The sequence below is a fragment of the Poecilia latipinna genome, unplaced genomic scaffold, assembly GCF_001443285.1.
Source record: "Poecilia latipinna isolate Pla-1442-1.1 unplaced genomic scaffold, P_latipinna-1.0 Scaffold237, whole genome shotgun sequence".
In the NCBI taxonomy this organism is placed as follows: domain Eukaryota; kingdom Metazoa; phylum Chordata; class Actinopteri; order Cyprinodontiformes; family Poeciliidae; genus Poecilia; species Poecilia latipinna.
The window spans coordinates 861761-882948 of record NW_015112853.1 but is presented as its reverse complement, the minus strand read 5'-3'; the positions used below and the strand labels follow the sequence as shown (position 1 = coordinate 882948).

At 40.4% G+C, this 21188-nt stretch overlaps 1 protein-coding gene across 12 annotated transcripts in view; it reads right to left on the bottom strand.

Annotated features, from left to right (window-relative positions):
• slit2 (slit homolog 2 (Drosophila)) overlaps nt 1–21188 on the bottom strand; it is a 112975-nt gene that overhangs the window by 14185 nt on the left and 77602 nt on the right. For 4 of the 12 annotated variants that reach the window (XM_015032340.1, XM_015032329.1, XM_015032334.1 and 1 more), the window contains 24 exons: nt 21101–21172; nt 20239–20310; nt 19908–20071; nt 19757–19768; nt 19397–19535; nt 18379–18450; nt 18138–18209; nt 16770–16841; nt 16373–16516; nt 15113–15276; nt 14730–14753; nt 9733–9883; nt 9531–9605; nt 9247–9390; nt 7731–7874; nt 7470–7636; nt 7258–7390; nt 4759–4827; nt 4360–4431; nt 3720–3791; nt 3518–3589; nt 2732–2895; nt 958–1082; nt 655–752 (listed from right to left, as the gene is read on the bottom strand). In XM_015032340.1, the coding sequence (XP_014887826.1) occupies nt 655–752; nt 958–1082; nt 2732–2895; nt 3518–3589; nt 3720–3791; nt 4360–4431; nt 4759–4827; nt 7258–7390; nt 7470–7636; nt 7731–7874; nt 9247–9390; nt 9531–9605; nt 9733–9883; nt 14730–14753; nt 15113–15276; nt 16373–16516; nt 16770–16841; nt 18138–18209; nt 18379–18450; nt 19397–19535; nt 19757–19768; nt 19908–20071; nt 20239–20310; nt 21101–21172 (2493 nt within the window). Of the gene's footprint in view, nt 1–654; nt 753–957; nt 1083–2731; nt 2896–3517; nt 3590–3719; nt 3792–4359; nt 4432–4758; nt 4828–7257; nt 7391–7469; nt 7637–7730; nt 7875–9246; nt 9391–9530; nt 9606–9732; nt 9884–12744; nt 12763–14729; nt 14754–15112; nt 15277–16372; nt 16517–16769; nt 16842–18137; nt 18210–18378; nt 18451–19396; nt 19536–19756; nt 19769–19907; nt 20072–20238; nt 20311–21100; nt 21173–21188 lie in introns of all 12 variants that reach the window. The other 8 variants (XM_015032333.1, XM_015032337.1, XM_015032336.1 and 5 more) reach the window with 6 other exon arrangements.

Here is a 21188-nt window from a genome sequence, read left to right as displayed (position 1 = left end):
CTGATAAAAAAAGGGTGTCAGATTTTGATTTCCAATATTTCTACAGAGGTTTATCTCCAAGACTTATTACAGGAAAGCAATCATATGTAGCCTTTGCATTAATTTGGTGAAGGATTTACACTTTTCTTTCATTAAAAATGCATCTTGCAGTTAATATTCATATAAAGCCACCTAATGCTCTACTGCTGCAAGCACTGAATTAATGGTCTTTGGAAAATGGTGATTTCATGTTTGTTACATGAGCAGTTCCTCTGTAATCCTCCATGTTATGTCCCATCTTAATCCTTACAGGTTACTTTATGCCTGTTTCCGGCACTCGGTGGGCGAGAGGCAGGTACACCTGGATCGGTCACCAGGCAATCACAGGGACGCACAACCATGCATGCATACAGTCAGACCTAAGGCCAATTTAGAGAGAATAATTAAACTAACATAAATGTCTTTGGGCGGTTGGAGGGAAGAAACTGGAAGACCCATGTTAGCATGGAGAGAACATGCGAGCTATGCAGATAGGCTCCTGTCGGGATTAAAGTCCAGGGTCTTCTTGCCTCAAGGCAGCAGTGCTACCAACTCAGCTCAACTTTAAAATTAAGTAGCTCCAGCAAAAACATACTAAATGTGGAAAAAAAAAAAAGAATTTTGAAAGTGTCTCACCAAAAGTGGCTTCCATCTCCTTCCTTCAGATGGCAGGTCCCACTGTTCTGGCAGGGATTACTGATGCAGGCATGAATAGGCTCCTCACAGTTTTGTCCCTACAGACATGCACAGTGATTAAATCTGTGGCTCCAATGAACATCAGACTTTCAAGTAAACAAGTTTTGAATGCAAAGTGTTAAGAATAAAATTTTATTATCTTCTCTCTTCCAAAAACTATTTGTGCATGCATTGTTTACTTAATTAAAGACAAATGGTTCTGCTTCTGTGTAACATACATCATAACTAACAAAATGCGAGTACCTTAAATCCATAGGGGCAAGTGCAGCGGTAGTAGTGCACAGGGTCACCGGAGCATGTGCCGTCATTTTTACAGGGGCTGGACAGACAGGGGTCACACTTGGCCTGGATACTCAAATCCACCGGGCCTGCATGAGGCACCAACCCACAAACACAACACACACACACACACACACAACAAACATTATTAACAAAAACATTTCGGTCTTAGGCATGTGGAGTAGGTGGGAATACAGAGATTTACACACACTTTTGTCGCTGGACATTTTTATGGCCTTGCACAGACAAAATGAAGGCTTGTCATTCTTCCTTCAAATGATTTTTAATGCCGTTATGATTTCAGTAATAAACTTGGTGCAACAGTTGCTGCTTAAAGAATAGTTTTGCAAATAAAGCATACGTTAATCAATTAAAGTGAAATGAAAAATGCCTTTAAACCCAACATGGTAAAAGAAAAAAAAAATGATTTAGCTGCTAGAAGCAGATTTCTTGATAAGATGTCAACCTGAACTCCTACGAGCGAACCGTTCCTTCCTGCATGCTTGCTACAGCAGTCTGCATGTCTGCTTGTTGGGTTTAATGCACTTCTGAATTCAATGATTTGAAGAGGCGAGCGAATCCTTTTCGCAATAAAGAGAAAAACAAAAAAAGCTGGTATTTTCTGTGCAGGACCATTTTTTGAAACAGGTGACAAGTATCCCTAACTCTAATGACAGAATATCAACATTTAACAGCTAGAGGTCACAGTGATCGGAACAACATCAGGGGTAAGGGGGAAACAAAGTGGTTCAGTTTGGGTCGGGTAGTAAGATTGAGGAAAACGGGGCTTGGACAATCTCAAACTCAGGAACCAAGGTTTGGAGGGAAAATACTGGGGATTGGCTACTTTACCTGGCACTAGAAAACCACAAGGCCCAGGGACTTCTACAGTGCGTCAGTCAGATTAGGTCAAAAATAGGTTTCAGTTATGTGTTCAAGGTTAATGTGAAATCTTTAGGTTGAAAGGTTAAGATCAACACTCAGTAGTATCACTTTTGAGTAAAAAATAAATAAACTCAGCCAACAATCAAGCATAAACCTTATAAGCTATTTTAAGCATTCAAACTTCACACAAATGTTCTAGGACTAAAATATTTGTTAATGCAAACCTATGTGAAAAAATAAAAATCACCTCCCAAACCTAAAAACTAATTTTTACCACTGGTGGCAGCAAATGCCAGCATTTTGTTTTTTTCACCTAAACAATGATATCATCAATTAATAATTGCTCTTGGTAGTTACAGTTTTTGTTTGACTAATTTTCGGTTTCTAAAATGTGGATACTTCAGTGATTAATGCTAAATGAGACCAGAATCAAAAACAGTCTAGATATTGATTAATATTGATTGATCTGATGATGGAAAACAAATATTTATTTGACTTAAATCTATACCGTTAAATTGAACAAAACCTTTTATCCAGAGATACAATCAACTTCTTGCTTCTCAAATACATATATATTGCTAAGCTATGCAAAACAAATATTAACACAGACATTTTTATGTTGTTCTCTAACGTGTTCAGTTTCAGATCTACACAGTTTTTTTTTGTTTTTTTGTTATTGAGCTTCAGCTTTTATTTGGCAGCTTGTAATTTCACAAAGCGGCTGTTTCAAGGTTAATCATGTGTTCTTGTTTGTTATTTGTTTTCTACAAGGAAAGCGACAGCATGTGAAATGTGTTTCGCGGTACGTCTGAGTTTATTCCTGCGTCACGGTGGTGAGAGGATGAGCATTTACCTGTGCAGGTGAACTTCTTAGAAGGTGTGGTGAGGAGCAGTTTGTCTGTCATGTCACCGGGCCCAGCACAGCGGGCGATGCCGGGCTCCTTGTAGCCGCTCTTGACCCAGTCGGACAGCCACTGCAAGTGGCAGTCACAGTACAAAGGGTTGGCACCCAGAGCCCTGCGGCATGAGTGCAAGCAAGATTGAGAGCAATATTCATCACTTTTGATGTGTAATTAGTCAGATGGTGCACAAGAGCTGCACGCAGATCATCTCTAAAATTGTAATTTGTTTCCTGACACAAAGCTGAAAACACTACTTATTCAAGATTATTGTCATTTTGTAAACCACTATTGTAATCCTCAAAAAGAAGCCATGAAAATGGGCTGGCAGAACTGGAAAGTATTTGACGGTAATTTATCTTAGATCTAAAACTGTTAAAAAATAGTAATAATAAGGGTTTGTATAACTTTACTTGAACTTTAATTTTTAATCTTCAGCAATCGAGAGCAAAATGTCAGCATCAGTTTTTTTTTTTTTCCAGTCATAGAATACTGAATAAGTAATATTAATTAAATTATTGATTGGGTTTTAAAGGGTGATGTGCTGATTTGTTATTACTGGAGTCAGACTTTTCTAGATTAACAAAACAGGAATAAATTAATTTGTTGCTCAACTACTTTACATCTAAACTTGACCTCAAGGAACAGGTTGTGCATGTGTGTGTGTTTGTGTGTGTGTGTGTGTGTGTGTGTGTGTGTGTGCGTGTGTGTGAGCGTGTGAGTGTGACTATGAAACTCACAGATGAGAAAGCGAAGACAGGTCTTTAAAGGCTCCTTCCGGAATCAGCGATATGTCGTTACCATGAAGAGATCTAAGACAGCGAGTGATTTAAGTTCAGAGAGGAAAAACGTCACAAAAATGTAGACACCCAGATGTTGAAAGCCTTTAATAAATATTTACCACTTGGCTGGTTCAACAGCATGTTGCATGCGGATACTCACAGCAAACGCAAAGACTTGAGCCCATCGAACGCCCTCACTGGTATGCACCGCAGGCGGTTGTAGCTCAGGATTCTTTACACAAAAAAGTAAACAAAGAAGCTGTTCAGGATATGCTAGATTGCAGCAAGACTTGCAGTGTTTATGCAGGAAGAGCTTGTTGGTTTCCTTTTTGGTTCTGATCCATCAACAAATTGACTCCACTAGACCACTGAAGATGTTCTGTGCTATCTGAGACCAACAACATTAACCCATTGGAACCCAGTCCGACTTTCAACTTTCTAACTGCAAAAGCAACCTAATGAAAGAGAAAACAACTTTTACAATAAATCTTATTTTGTTGTACATGCATTTTCAACTTCTTCAGGCAGATGTTTAATAAATAGACTTGTGTCAGTTTTATGTGAGGCTCTGATACGTAGCGTCCAAGCAAAGGTTAAGAAAAAGTGCATTTTACTGCATTTCTGCTCAAAATTTCCTAAGCATTTAAGAACAACAAATACGCGCACACACGCACACGCACACACACACACACACACACACACACACACACACGCACGCACACACACACACACACTTTCATGCTGAATCCGCACACACTTGCACTCATATCGCAAAGGGACAGATGTGAAGCCAGACTCACAGTGTAAGCAGTTCGGACATGTTACTGAGGCTGTGGTTGGACAACGTGCTGATCTGGTTGTTACTCAAATCGCTGAAAAGGAAACAACAGATGCATAAAACACACACACACACTCACACACACGGAGGCACGCGTGCGAAAACGAATCCACACAGCGCACAGATCGTAAACAGCAGATAATCGCTGTTTGTTTTCATTTGTTCTGACAGCTACACCCTCGTTGGGGCCAAACCCAATGAGATTCAACGCAGAAATCTCACACAGCATCAGTCTGTTAGTGTTGGTCTTTAAAAGTGCAGGAAATATCAGCCCAATCACGGCCCCCCATCTATGTTTGCGATAGATTGCTTTGTGGATTAATGACTTTCTGTTTGCCGAGTTAATGTTAGTCAAACTTACATGAGCGTTAAGTGTTTGTAATTGGAGAGCTCCACTGGAACCTGAGTGAAGTGGTTTCCGTCCAAATATCTGCGCACACAAAGAAAGAAAGAAGAAGAAGAAGAAGAAAAAAAACACATTGAGGGGATTCCGATACAAAATTAGAGTAGATAAAGATAAATATGGAAAATTAAAAAGGAAGGTTGAAAGTGAAAAACCAAACAAGGATAAAATTACATGACAGCCACAAGGGAAATTCCTTATTTCCAACAGTGTGAACAGTCATTACAGTTACAGCCATAATAAACACCGAAATGTAATATTCCCACTGCAGCCTCACACCTTTTTTTTTATTGCAGACACATAATGAAACATAAGTGAGGTTCTATATCTGTCACTGTATGGCTACAGATCCAGCCGTAATATTAAAATATTGGTCAATATTTGGAGAGCAATGTTTCCCACAAAGGAATGTGTTAAATATTAAAAAATACCACTAACTCTTGTTCCTATTTTTTTTTTCTTTTGAGCTACTACAGTCTTTTCTTCTGGAGTAAAGGAGGTGGATTTACTTGAGATTCACAAATAAACTCCTCTTAAAGTTAAGGGAAGAGAGGTTTCATGGCTGTCCCCTGTATATTCCTATGCAACTTGAACAGGTTTTAAAACTCAAGTCGGGTTTATTTGTTTCAGCAACAAGGCAGTTACCATGTTGGGTTTGAGCATCATACCATCACCAATTATGAAACAATCAATAAACATTATATTTGGTCAAATGTCGTCCTCAAAAACCTCAAGCAATACACATCAAATATGTTGATCAATGTTCCAGTTACTGCTAGGTAAAGGAAAATGTCTTTTAAGCCTTGATTTAAAGGAACTCAGTGTTTCGGCTGTTTTGCAGTTTTCTGGAAGTTTGTTCCAGATTTGTGGTGCTTAGACGCTGAATGCTGCTTCTCCATGTTTAGTCCTGAGAGGTGTGGAAGGTCGACACAACAACATCAACTATAGCAGCAGATCTTTATTGTATTTTGGTGGTAAGCCGTTCAGAGATTTATAAACTAACAAAATAATTTTAGAGTCATTTTTCTGAAAGTTTCAGTCTGGTTTGTACAAATCAAGTACTTTTGATTATCTGACCATTATTAGAGTGTCCTCCTCTATTAAAGCAGGAGCTCTTGTAGTTTATTAGCATGGCACATGGAAAAGAGTATTATGTCAATAATTACTTAAAGAAATAATTGATGGTAACTATAAAGGTCATAAGTTCAATTCCAAACAATTTGACATCCATCAGTCTTCAGTGACATATATTATTCCCAAGTGAAAAACATTTAAGTTTCATCTTCCAGTGTTTCCAAAAGCAAAAGTTCGAGAAGGACTGACCCAAAGGTTGAATCGTGCATTGCTCAGAAACTTGCAAAGCAATGCCCTTCCTATAACTGAGTAAAGTAGAGACGTTTGGCGATAATGTATTACATAACAGTCCAAACACCTGGCACTACCTGTGCATGGTGGGGGAAGTGTAATGGTATGGGCCTGCTGTGCTGCTGCAGTCTCTGAGCACCTTTTAGTCGACCATGAACTTTATAAATTAAATTTCTCCGCAGTCAGAGGAGCGGGCGTCTCTCCAACAGAAAAATCTCATCCAAAACCGAGTCGTCAACATGACGATGACCTCAAACTCAGGAGCCACAGCTTTGAAACAGGGGGTAGGAAAGAATCAGGGTGATGCAATGGTTCAGTCAAAGTCTGGTTTCACTCAGGTTTCAGTCAACCTGATCAAACTGATATGAAGCAATGATCTAAAGGAGGGAGGGCCAAATGCTCGTCACAACGAGAGACTGATATGCAGAAAACAAAAACTTCCACACAGTATTAAGTCATGATTTCCCCACGGCTACACTGGCAATCATGACTGCATGTTTGGTTGCTCCTCTACAATCCCGTGTGTTTTTGCTGTTTATTGTTTCATGTGGAGCTTCAATCAGTTGCTGCCTTGGAAGAAAACTGTGAAAACATTACTATAGGATTCAGTAAGGATCACAAAAAATTGAAAATGGGAAAAAAACAACAACAACAACAACAAAACCCTCCAGCCAGGAGCTACTTTGGTCTAATCTTTTATCTAATATTATCAAATGAATAATGTTTGTTCGATGAATGGGTAATGCTCATTAAAATATAAAAATGGATAGGAATCAATTTATATTTTTTTCTTTTTCACTGTATTCACTTTCAGATTGACTGAATCTATTGTTATGTACTTTCTTGCACCTTGTTTTCTCGGTCTTTTCGTCTCAGTCCAAACTTTTTGGATTAATTTTAGATAAAAGTGGAAATGAGTATAGATTTTTGCTAAAGGTTTCAACATTTAACATTCTCATATTTCCAGACACTTAGAGATTGACAACAGCCCTCCTGTGACCCCATGAGCGAGTTCAGACAGTCGATGGACGGATATTTTCAAGCGGTTGTGCTAGTATTACTATTTTCATTGTGCAACATTTTGTAACTCACAGTTCAGTGGTCTCTTTCGGGAGGCCTTTGGGCAGCGTGGTGAGACCTTTGTTGCTGCAGCGCACCACGGTGTCCAGACAGGAACACTCAGCCGGACACCTCAGAACGGGAGAGCAGCTGTTCTCGTTGTTTCCTGTCGTATTCAGTGAGGAACGTTACAAAAGAGATGGCAGAAAAACAGCGATGATGAAGAACAAGTCGCTCCACCTCACCATCTTCACAGGCAAAGTCCTGAACAGCCACATCCTGGATGGGAATCTCCTTCAGGAAATAAGGGTTTTGGCAGCGAGGATTCCCAGTCACGATGCGTTTCCTTCTCAGCCAATCGCCGAGCCAGGCCAGGTGGCAATTACAGTTGAAGGGATTGGCCAGAAGGTTCCTTGGGAAAAAAAAAAAAAAAAAAAAGTTAGTACCGTATGAACAGATGCCACCGAGCAGAAGGCAGAGAGAGTCACGCTGCCATGTGTACCCACAGCGTGGAGAGAGAGTGCAGCGTGTCGAAGGCGCCGGGGTTCATGGAGGTGATCTGGTTGTCGTAGAGAGAAAGGAGTCTGACAGAACTCAACCCCACGAAGCTGCTGTTACTCACACAGCTGATCCTGTTGCTCCTCAGCATACTGCTCACACAAATACATTCATATCAATACATTTAGAGCAAAATAATAATAATAATAATAATAATAATAATAATAAAAACAAAAACAGACTGCACATTTGGGCAGAGAATATCAGTGTGTGGAAGCTTATGAATATTAGTTGGACTCGACTGTGAAGGTACAAACAACCCATGAATGTTCTGACATGTTTTCTATACTGAAACAACAACAAACTTCAATGTATTTTATTTACATTTTATGTGACACATCAAGGATCTGCAGCAACAAACTCAGGTTTTCAGTTCATTATTCTTACAATATTTATGTTGAATTTTCACAAATGACACTAAAAGTGACAGTAATATGCTTAATGATAGGTATTTAATGTTAATGTTAAAAGTGACAACAAATTTCCTATCAGAAGATATTTATCTACAATTATAAGTTTTCTTTTTTTTTTTTTTTTCCCTCAAAAAACTGTGTAACATTTGAGGCCTTATATGAGTTTTATGTGGCTGGCCTGAGAGTAAAAATGGCTCTTTAGGCTGTAAATGTTGCAGATGCCTATGATAGGCCAACACAACTTCCCCACACCATGATGCTGCCTCTGCCATGTTTTACTAAAGAGATGACTTGCTTAGGGTGGTGTGCATTACACATTTTCGTATATATATAATGTTTTACTGGTACACAAGAAAGTTTAACTTAATTAGTTGACCAGCACACTTTTTTTTTTTTTTTTTACATTTCTGCTATGTTTTCGCTTGTTGCAAACAGCAAACAATGCTTGTTATGGTCTTCTTTAAAAGTGGGTTACTTCCTGCCACTCATCCATTATGTCCAGATTGCTAAACTTTACAAGTAATAGTCCTGTTCGTCTGCTGCCTTCGCTGCAACTACTCCAAGAGTCACAATGGGTCTCTTGGCTGCTTCTCTGATTAATGGTCGTTTTTTGGTAGGTTTGCAGCTGTGCCATAGTTTTTCCATTTCTGGATGAATGATTGCAAAGGACTCAGTGATATAGTTTTACAAGCTAACCCTGCTTTGAGCTTCTCCCGTTCTGTCTGCTGCATTCCTTGGTTTTCATCATCACTATTGTTCACTAATAAACCATCACAGAACAATTAGACTAATGCTGAGGTTGCATCACGCACAGCAGGATGCTATTTAATAATTAGGGGACTATGAAATGCAATTAAAAGGGACTGGATTTTATTTTTGGGTATTTGAGTTAAGGAGGATGAATTTAAGAGCAAACCATGTATGATTTTTCTTCCACTTCAGAACTGAGCAGTATTTTGTGTTGGTCTATTACAAGAAAAATCCAATAAAACACCACATAGTTGGTTGTTGTCCTCTTAGACAATATATTTATATGTGTGTGTTTGCTCACAGTGTGCGGAGGCCACCGAGTCCCTTCAGCATGCGGTGGTGTATGTTCTCCAGTCTGTTGGAGGTCAGGATCAGCTCGTTGACCCCTACAGCTCCTTCAAAAGTCCCCTCCTCGATGTCGCTGATACGGTTATTACTCAGGTTACTGCAGGGGGCAGTAGAAATCAGAGATAAAGGCGAAGCAGCATGAACGTAGAGGGAAGAAAATACAATGTTTTTATAGTTATAGTTTTTTTTTTTCTGCCTGACTGGAACATGACTTTATGACATCAATTTCTGACTCACATCTTCCTTAGCTGAGGCAACTTCTTGAAGATCCCCGTTGCCTCGAGCACCGTGAACTCATTGTTGTTCAGACGCCTGGAAACACATGAGGTGAAAGGAGAATCCAAAATAATGAGTAAAAGGCAAGAAAGAGGGCATGGAGGCCGACATGAGGTTTCTTTTTATTAATCACACTGAAGTCGAGAAACAAAGGGTGACTCACAGCTCGGTGGTGTACTGAGGAATGTGATCGGGGATTTTGGTCAGTTTCTGGTTGGAGCAGTCGACCGTTGTGCCCTCACAGCGGCACTTCTCTGGGCAGGCCAGGTCGGCGAAGCAGTCACCTCCAAGCTTGCTGCGGTAATCCTCATTACCTGATCACAATCACAGCCAAGATGTTAAAGAACACCATTACTGTGTGGGAAAGCAAACCCTGACTTGGTTTGCTTTCCCACACAAACCACACAACGTGGTTTGTGTGGGATATGCAAAGAACTCTCTGCATATCCAGGGTTCAGGGTGTGGCTCGAAAGGAAGACTTTTGAAACGTTACAGAAAGAGCTGTTTTTGTTATAAACTAAATACGTCAAAAAAAAAAAAAAAAGAGAGAAAATGTGATCACATGCAACATCTTGCATCTGTAGATGCTGAAAGTGCATGTATATCATCTAGAAGAATGGAGCCATGTTGCACAAATAAGGATACTCAGTCTATGAAAATAACCACAGAGACACACATGCACCCACAACAGAACAAAGAGTTTGGAGCTTTTCTGTTCTGTCAGGCCAAAATCCGACTATTAGGGTAAGAAACCACAGTCCAGACCAAACATCATCAAAAATGAGATCACAGAGGAAGGATGTTCATACAGATTCCAGAACGTATTTCCCCCTATTCTCCCCAAAAAAACACCACATGCATAAACACACAGGCGGGCAGAGACAGGAGTTTGGTTTCTCTTGAGTCTCGGCCATGCTGCAGGGATTTGCAGCGCCGTTCCATGGTGCTTGACAGAACCATGTTCCCCTTTAGGAACCTGGCAGCCACATGGTTAGATCAAGCACAAAGGAACAACCTGCCGACTGACTGCTCCTCCACTGGAACACAGGGGTCAGAGGGACAGAGGCGGAGGAAGGAGCAGATTAGCGGGAAAGAGGGTCAGACGGGAAAGAAAAGGGGATTTTCTAAACAGATTCCCAAAACTTTCAAATACAGGGAGGAGGAACGGAGAAGGATGAGCCAGGATTTGAAAAAGTGGACAGTGCCTTGCAAAAGTACTAATACCTGCTGTTACACATTGTTGTGATTTTACAATAAGAAATCTAAAAAAGAATCTAACTTATATTTCCATTCACCCCCGTTTAATCTGAAATTAAATCCAATCCAACCAACAGAGGGGAAATCTGGTCTGCACTGTGTGACTTAACATTAGTTAGTGAAGCTGTTTGTTGAAGTTCTCCAAAGTTTGTTAGAGAGCAAACAGCATCATCAGGACCAAGAAACAAAGAAGACAGGTCAGGGAGAAAGCTATGAAGCTTTACATAGAATAAGGTAATAAAGAAATTTTCCAAGATTAGAGCATATCACAGAGCACTGCTGAGTCCATCACCTGAGATAGGAAAGACTGCAAATCTACCAAGACATCAACTGACAGGGCAGGAGAGAAGAGCCGAGATGGGCACACAAACTCTGGAGGAGCGCTGCAGAAATCTGGACTTTAGAGTGGCAACAAGAAAAGACTTTGTCCAAAGAATCCCACTGGAAGTCCTGCTAGCGGTTTGCATCATGTGCAAGGCAACACAAACATTGAATTGATGCAAACAAATTTTTACTGTTCGGCCTGTGTGCAAAATCCAATGAGTTGGAGATGAACTGGCTTTATCGTGAGCACTATGGTGACACATTGTGACGTCGTTATGCTCTGGGAATAGTTTTCTCAGCAAGAACAGGGACATTTTTTAGAGTTAGTAAAAATATGGATGGGGCTAAATACACAGCAATGCTGGATAAAAACACAATTATAGGCTGCAAACGTTTTGTGACTGGGTCAAATGTCCGCCTTATAGAAGTACTGAGGACCAGGACACTGACCCTTGAGAGTTGGAGCTTAAGTCCCTAGATTTAGTTTAATGAACAACCATGTATTAAAAAGGCTCAGTCAAAGTCCAGACCTAAACTAAAAAAAAACAAAAAACTTAAAAAATAATGTTTGCAGATGCTTTTCTTCTGTTTTTACTGAACTTAATCTATTTTGATGGAAAAACATGAATGAAGTTTCTTGGAGCTGTGATTGTGCAAAGTGGCTCTACAAAGTCTTGACCCCGGGGTCTGGATTCATATGCATGCTCCACTTTTCAAAGTTTCTTCTGTAAAAATAAAGCCAACAACTGCGAGCCATTGCTCTTTTTTTCTTTTACAACTTCACACTTATGCCTTTCTCTCTCTTGGACTGTTAAATGGATTCCAATAAAGTTCATAAAAGTTTGTTTGCACAACAAACATTCATGTATTTTGTTTTATAAACTACACAATGTGAGGACATTCACTGATTATTCATGCTTTTGCAAGGCACTGTACTTGGGAGAGAGACCAGAGTAAAGGGCAGCAGAATGAGGGATAAAGTAAAGAAAATGGAAAAGAGTAAAATAAGGACAGCTACACGGGATGATAGCACAAAGGGAGGAAATAAGAAAAAACGGAAAAGGAAGCAAAGAAAGACAGAACAGTAGAAGTCTTAATAATGAAATACACAAGAAAGGGAAAAAAAATAACGGGAGAAAAATTAAGTTAATGTATTATTGTTTTGTAGCAGAAAATTTCAAATAAAAAATTAAAACAGAGGAAGAGAGATTATTAAAAACACAGGAAAGTGATCTCAAAAGAAAAGCAGAGAGGGTGTTAGAATAAAACATCTACAGGCGTCTACATTTCAAGAACAATAGGAAAAGGAACAAAGCAGCTATTGAAGAGTGGGAGGAGAGGTACAGCAGCAGTACAAGAGAACCCTGACTTCTGGGTACAACACACACTCACCGACACCGTCTCACAAAAACAGACACAAGAAAAATACATGAATGTGTCAACATGTAGACATGGGAATATAATCTCATTTTATTATCCCTGGTAATCAGACAGGAGGAGTCACAGAAAGGTCAAAGGTTGCAGGTTAGCTCTGGGAGAAGAGGTGAGGGATTTGGAGAGCCGTGTGTAATTTTTGTGTGTGTTTCTTACTTACAGCTGACATGGTGTACTCCTGAGTGTGTTAGAAAGGCAGTAGGAAAAAGAAGAAGGGATTTGACTCATTTGTTATATCGGAGGAGTAAGAGAAGTGATGGAAAACGGTGTAGAGGAAGAAGAAATAAAAAACATCTGGGTTTTGTGCTGGTTCTGTCTCTCAGGCAGAGTAACTCATTCAAAGCAATGAGTTGTGAGTGGTGACAGTCATGCAGGCTGCACACATCTCTCCTGATTTTCTCGAAGCCAAACAGGTTTAAGCCCCTTCCTGTGAGAAAGTGACATTGAAAGTGCACATAACCTCAAGAAGGAGCCAACTGTGCGAACATTAAACTTCCACCGCTCTGAGTGCAGAGCACCTGTAAGTCGTGAACATATTGCAAATTAAACTCGGCGATATTAGATGCATTGATCTGAGCTGCAATATCAAGGTTACGCCAGAGAACAGAGCATGTTTATGCAACTTTACACTCTCACATGTTGTTAAATTATTCAGTGTTGCCCCCTATGTGGTATCTGGGCTTTGAAACTTCTGTCCTCCTGGTGAGCTTTGGCGTTAATGACTGCAGTAAAAACATGCACGCGCACACACGCACACACACACACACACACGCAGGCTGTCTTACGCCACACACACCCCTGATGCTTTAGTGTGCGGCTGTGGTAATGACCGCCTTTAGCCCTGCTACTGATCTCATATGCAAGTCAAATTTGCATATTTCCCAACACCCCTCTGAGCATGGTGACTGCGTGACCTTTTGATGTTCTGCAGTGAGAGAAACATGTACACATGCTCACAGACACACTCAAACACATCGGCTGTCGTTAGACTGGCAAAAACCAAAAACGAAAGAGAGAAAGTTTACAGCGCTTTTTAAAAGCATTGATCACTCCGTTAGCTTTATTTAAAAAAAAAAACAAACAAACAAACATTTTGTCATGTTACAAACACAACCCTCAAAGTATTTTATCAGGACTTTCTACGACAGAGAAACATAAAATAACATGTAACTGAAAAGCGGAAAGAAAATATAATCTTTCACACATGAGACCCTGAAAAGTGTGGTGTGTTTTTGTCTTCAGATGAAAACACACATGCATGCAGTTAAAGTCCTTTGGTGTAAATCTCTACCACTTTTGCACATCTAGAGATCTTTATTATTATTTTTTTTTTTTTTTTTTTTTTTTTTTTTTTTTGCAAAACACTTCAAGTTCAGTTCAACTGGATGAAGAAAATCTGTGAGCAGCAGTTTTTATACTGAGCCAGGAATTCCTTGGAATGAGTTTTGTACTTTGACTAGGTCATTACTTTGACTATATCCAGCATTGCCCATCTTGTGTTTTGTTTCGCCAAACATTTAATTTTGGGCTCTAGGGATCAGAGTAGCTTCTTCCACATGTTTGCCGTTCCCCTAAATGGTTCATGACAAACTGTAAACAGGACTTCTGATGCTCTCCAGAACAATGCACAGTTGTTTTAATTGCTGTGCACACAGGGACTAACTGTACTTACTAATTAGAGGGGGGTCTGAAGGTAGTTGGATGGACTGGACTTTATTTAGGGGTGTCGCATTACAAAATGACTGAAAACGCATGCCGCCCTTTTCATGCACTTTACATTTCACAAGTTTGTGTTTGTAATATGACAAGAAATGAAAAAGTTTAGGGGTGAAAATATGTTTGCCAAGAACTGTATATGCTCAGAGTACAAAGAAACCTCAGAATGTAAACTTTAACAGGCCATCAGACAGTTAACTAATCGGCCCTTTGTCGAGGTTATGGTGACGAACATAAAGCCGGTGCAAGTATCAGAGTGCGACTATCCTGTGTGTGGTTAGACACGGTGCTTTATAGGTAAACCTCATAACGAAAAGTCGAAAAGGGGATCTGGCTTCAAATGGTGTCAGTCAAGGCAAACTGCACTGGGTGAGCGTGTCACGAAAAAAGTGCAAATCCCCCCACGCACACATGCTCGGCGTACAATACCTGGGATGAAATACTGCTCTCTGGCTAATGGAGAGACAGAGAGCGGGGAGATGAAAATCAGCAAGAGTGAAAAGTCAGAGTAGAATAGAAAGCTCATGGTGTACAGTCGTCTCTTTGTGAATGTAGAAGTACTGAGAAGAGCCCAGAAAATGCTCAGGTCAGGGAATTTCTGGTTAGTAGAGAGAGGCTGAGGGAAAAACCCAGCAGGAATGCACAGAATGAAAACAGAGGGGAGGACTGCTGGTTTTCTTTTCCTTTTTTTTATGTGTGGATGTCTTGGCGCCCATCTCTGCTTTGTCAGAAAGAAATAGCCTCAGGGCACACGTCAGTGTGCACATTGCTTTTTATGAGCATTAGCCTTGTGCTGTGCCAGTGATTTGTACCTGAGCAGCGGAACTTCTTGCTCTTGATTTGGCCGATCCGCTTGTTGGCGAGCCGCCGAGGGCTGGTGCAGCGGGCGCCGCTCGTCTCAATGGGATTGTCCTGCAGGTAGTCAGCCAGCCACTTCAGATGGCAGTCACAGATAAATGGGTTTTGAGCTAAATGACTGATTCCCCACACGGACAGACATGGAAACACAAAACATACAGAAATAAGATGTTGAAGCAATGCACAAACATATATATGCATGCAGTCCACATTTTTCTTTAATGATTCACTGAGCGAAGAGCAACAAGCACAAAAGGAAGTTAAAGTAAGGCTTCTGGTGCTTTCAGGTGGGGGTGGCGTGAAGTGGCTACAACTAATTATTGTACAACTAACTGCAAAAGACAGGAGCGAGTGTTACTGAGAGGACGAGACATTCAGAAATAACATGAATCTTAAGCTTTTGACGTATCCAGACTCAACCTTTGAGTCTTTCACAGCCTTTTAAAGCATAAAATACAAACACTCACTATAAATTCATTGCAGATATGTGAACAGTGGGCTTGAAGGTAGGACATGAAGAGGGAATGCAAGTAGAAAACAACAAAAAAAAGGAGGGAAGGAAGAGAAAAATGGACACAATGAAGGAATTGAATCAGGATACAAAGAAGGAAGAAGGGACTGGTTGAAAAATGGCAGAACAGAAGGAATGAAAGAAGGAAGAATGCAAGATCTAAAGAGTGACAAGTGATGTGAGCTCCATATGACCCCAACTCAGACAAAATATATTCTCATCTTTCATTTTGATTTTGTAATACAAAATGGTAAAATCAGCTTAAACTTTATTTTTTTAATGTAAATTTCTGCTTAGTGTTATCCTAGAAAAGGGATTTAAAAGTTTTTATCCCAACAACATGCAGTTTGCGGTTATATTTCAAACTTTTACAATAAAACTGAGCATGTGTCGCTTACATAGATACGTAAAGGACACGGGGCAAAGTGACGGATACAAGAGAGTGACAAAAACTACAACCATAAACCGTCTGCTACTTCAGCACCATGGACAGTGAATCTGTCAAAGATTAGTTTGGATAGCTTTGTTTACCGTTCCTCATTTAGGAAACTACACAATGAATTAACTCAGGTTTTTCTTCTTTGACATAAAAGAAAATATGATCTGGAGCCTTTATGTGTCACAAAATTAGCAACAAAGGACTCTTTATGGGGACAAATATGCTTCCATAACACTGGAGCATGTGCTTTGTGAGGATACATACAGTGTTTGTATTGCTCTTAGTGAGGAGAACGTCCCCTTTGCAATGGTCTGCAGCTTGTTGTCATACAGAGAGAGCAGATTGAGGTTGTGAAGGTCCTGAAATGCGTCAACCCGCAGACATGCTATCTTGTTAGCATTTAGCAACCTGAAACAAAGAAGGGACAAAATGATGGAGAAAAAAAAAGGAAAGTAGAAAAGAATCTCGTTATCGTTACAGCACAAATCTTTCAGATCCTGCGGGTCACTAATGACGGCTTTTAGTCAAGATGTCTCCTCTCAGGTGGCAATGCTTGAGGTAAGCACTTTTTAGCTGAATATCAATGAGATGCAGATGTGACCATAAAGATCAACCAAACAGTGCGTGGGTGTGTGTGTGTGCGTTTGTTGCGAGTACTCACAATAGCTGCAGCGAGAACAGTCCTTCGAAGAGTCCCTTGGAAATCTCAGTGATTTTGTTCCCATAGAGGACCCTGCAGAAAACAAACACGCCGTTTACATTAGATTATAAAATCCTTCACGTCAATACTTATGAGCAAATGCTAGAGAAATCTATCTATCTATCTTGAATTAATACTTTCACATAAAGATTTCAATCTATAAAAAACCCGCAAACAGTTTTGCAGTTTAAACAAAAGCCTGAAGTTTTAACAGCAACAAATTAGTAAAATAAATAAAGCAGTGTGAGAAAACACTGAACCTCTGCCTGGTTTTGACCCAACACTTTCGACTCAAGTGAATCACATGTTGTCGTGTTGTCATCTCGCTTCCTGTGTACGACTGTGTGAATAATCATAACTTCCAGTTTGGCTTCAGGTGCAGTGAAAGGTATTAAACCAGAACAGCTTAAAACCACGACAGTGGAAACTGCAACAGGTCAGGGCTGCAGCTGCCACAGCTTCCCCCCCCCCAACTACAACCCATAAGCTACCAGTCATCTGCAGGTAGGCGGTGTTTGTTGGCGGTCTGAACACACGTGCTACAGGTGAGCCATGTTTCACTGAGCTAAGTGGATTTTCCTGAGAGGCCTGATACATTAGTGTGTACTTTCTGTTCACACACACACACACACACACACACACACACACACACACACACACACACACACACACACAATTTATGAATCACTCGCATCCTCTCCACCCTCCTGCTAATACACAACAAACGTTCAGAGCTTTAATACGTATTATGTCAGTATTAATAGGTGTGTCCCGGTCTGTCTCTGGTGAATGTGTGATGAGTCGGTAGGAGCTTTAATTCAGGTGTTAAGCACTTATAAATTATTGACTTTGGCCAGTTTTCACTTTAATGTGACTCTATAGTGAAATATAACTCAACAACTCTCATAAGACTGTCTTTAGCTCCTTTTAAAACATCTTGGAAAAGGCAGTGAGTGCAATTAGAGACTCACGTCACAGAAAGATTAAACAACAATATAACAGCGATTATCAAAGAATGTGCAACACATATGCATATTGAAGCTCGGATTCTTCCTTACACCAACAATATAATACTGAAAAACAAAACAAAACTGAAAAACTAGAACAACCATTAAAGGTAATTTATGTAACCGAGACTCTTTAAACACCCTGATTTGATCTATTTTATGGAAATAACTCAGAAATAAGAGAATATATTCTTTTGGATTTCATATATTTGTTATCTTTTTTGTTCAAATGCAATTTTTCTTCCTTATTTTATGGTGACCAATGTCATGCCAACATGTCTGTGAGACTTATTTATACAGTAAGTAGTTTTGGAGTACTTACAAAGAGTTCAGGGATCGCAGACCCTGGAAGGCGTCTGAAGCCAATTCTGAGATCTGGTTGTTGCTTAAATCTCTGCAAAAAAAATAAAAAATAAATAAAGATGAATAAATAAAAACATGAACAAGAAAATTAAAATCATAATCAGTAGAATGAGAAAAGATCAAAGACGTGGCAGCGACATAAAGTTTTTTGGTTTGTGCTGGATGGGCTGCAGCATAAGCGGCTCTTTTGATCTACTCACATTCTGCGTAGCTTCTTATAAGGAGAAAAGGCCCCAGCTGGGATCACCTTGATGGCGTTCTGCTCCAGTCGTCTGGAACCAAACACACACAGACCATTGAGAGGAGACATTAACATTCCCCCTATCACACACTTATCTATGCCGTATTGCAGGCCGCCGCTCACTCCCGGGGGCTCTGCTTGAGGGGAACTTTTCCAGATAAGGCGCTTTGATGACTGCAGAGTCGCGGTCTGTCACATGCCTCTGATCTTTTGCCCTCTTCAACGCGTTCGCAGAGAGACGGGCATCCAAACACACAAGCGGACGCACACGTTTGACTATCTGGTTTGTGTTTTATCAAGTGCCAGTCGGACTGTCCATCACACAGCCAAAGTGTGAACGAAACAGAATGAAACTAAAAAACGAAAAAAAAAAAAAAAAAAGAGGGCATTTGACTGCGACTCTCTCCTCTGAACAAAGGTTTCTGTGGAGGATAATTACTTAATATCAGTTAAACTTTCCTTCTCTGCATTTGCTGATCTTAATGATTTTGTCCACAACTACAGCCTTAAATGTCTGATTTCACTCTGTGACAGATCACATCACTTTTAGAGCTACTTTAATTACTTCCGCCTACCCAGACAATTACAAGAGTGAACTTTAAAACAAAACTTCTTTTTCCTACTTAGTTAAGATGGTCACCCTCTCTTATTCTAAGACAAGGTAGTAATATAGCTCGTCCTGGAGCTCAGATTAATCTTTTTCCTGCTTCTTTCTTCCCTCTTGCTGTTTCCTTAAGCAGGAATGCGCTGCATGACCAGGCTTTCTCATTTCACAGATGTGTGCTTTTATTCCCCCCACAAAGACAAACAGCGGCAGTGAAACAAAAAGGTGGTGGAACACAAAGAAGGGATATTGAGGGACGCACAATGAAAGAGCAGGAGAAATATCACTGCACCTAGTGTGTCTGAATGAGCACAGTGTGTGTGTGTGTGTGGAGTGCAGCAGATGTGTGTGCACTTTTATCTGCATGTCTTACATCTCAGTAATGGTTTCAGGCAGGTTGGTGGGTATTTCTGTCAGACCCTTTCCTCTGCAGTCCACAATGTTGTTACTGCAGGTGCAGGACTCTGGGCACTGTAACACACTGCAGGAGGAAGATGATGACGACTGATGACCTACACAGAGACAAGGAGGCACCATTATCCGTGGATAGAAGGTTATGTTTCATGCAAGTCCCAAAAGGGGAAAAAGATGCAGACGAATAAGGAGTACAGGGAGGAAAAACTGCCGCAAGTCTCAAAAAGTAAACGAAACGAAATATGACCTTGTCTTTCTGTGGTGTCACTTTTAATCACAGCATTCAAGCAAAGCCATGCAAAGCAGGAGGAAGACTTACCTTCTTCTGCATCTTGACAAGCATGAGCAAAAAAAAAAAAAAAAAAAAAAAAAAAAAAAAAAAAAACAAAGAAAACAAGAAGAGGCAAAAGGTTTTCCGGTGTAAAAGAGGAAGAAGTCAAAGAGGCGGTAAAACGGTAAGGTCAACCTACCTGTGCACACAAACTCCTTCTTCTGCACCTCAGCCACGTTGTGCCCCCGCAAGTGAGGAGGGGCCATGCACTGTGTGTACAAGCCCAGGCGGGGGCGCTGTCGTAGCCACTCGGACAACCAGGCCACATGACAGTCGCACTGCAAGTTGTTGGAGTGAAGGCGGCTGGGAAGAGGCGAGGAAGAGAGGAGAGCAGCGAAGAGACGGGGAGGGGAAAGGTGATCACAGGATGGAGAGAGGAGAAATAAAAGGTGTGACGGGGTACCAAAAAAAATATAAATGTGCGCAGATGAGAGGAATCTCTCCCTTCAAATCGCAAGCTGAGTACTTACAAAGTCCTGAGCTTCGGCATGTGGTTGAAACTGGCCACAGACAGCCGGCTGATGTTGTTGTTGTTCAGAGTGCTAAAGAGACAAGAGGAGAAAACACAACATTACTCATGGACAATCTAGAACGCAGTGACATGGCAAAATCCTCACAGCAAAACAAATGTTCGTGCCCGTTGTTTAGGAGGCAGTTCAGGAACTCTCCAGACCCTATATCACCATCACCTCTGCAAAACAATAACTTTATAAACTTAATTAGCAAAAATTTAGTAATAAAGTCAAGCATAGGTAAGTGGACACTATGTATTAACTCAGGTCTTATTTCGTCATCTGCTGCTTTCAAACAACTGGAATTTAATGCAGTCATTCAAAATGGTCCTGACCCCACAGGCTTTCTGAATGTCTGCCAAAGTTTAAACGACGAGTGCTTTTTCACTCCGTTTCACCCTCTGCGTCACAGATAATAAGACTCCAGAAGTGGACAATTAAGAGTAAGAGGAAAAAATAGCAGAAAGTCGTTATCTTGTAATTATTATGACAGAAGAAATGGAAAATATTTGACAAACCAAATCTGGTTCTTCTAAATATTGCAATCTTTGCCTTGACATTCACAAGAAAAGGCTAACTTCTTTAAATGTGGCGGCGCATTAATGCCACAGCTGAAACAATAGGACATTGTTTCTGTCCAGGGGCTGCAGAGGCTCTGCAGTGTTCAAAAGGTCAATGAGACCATTAGTTGCTCCGTATCTCTGTGTCTTTGCTGCTTATTCATCAAAAAACCTCTGCTGTTTTCTGCAAGGAATAAATAGAAATTGAAACAAATAGTAAAAAAAAAAATAGTAAGCTGGCTCAACAAGCAGGTACTCACAGCACTTCCAGGTCACGTAACGCTCTGAAAGCTCCATCTTCAATGCAGCTAATGTGGTTGTAGTCCAACTGTCTGCAAATACACAGAG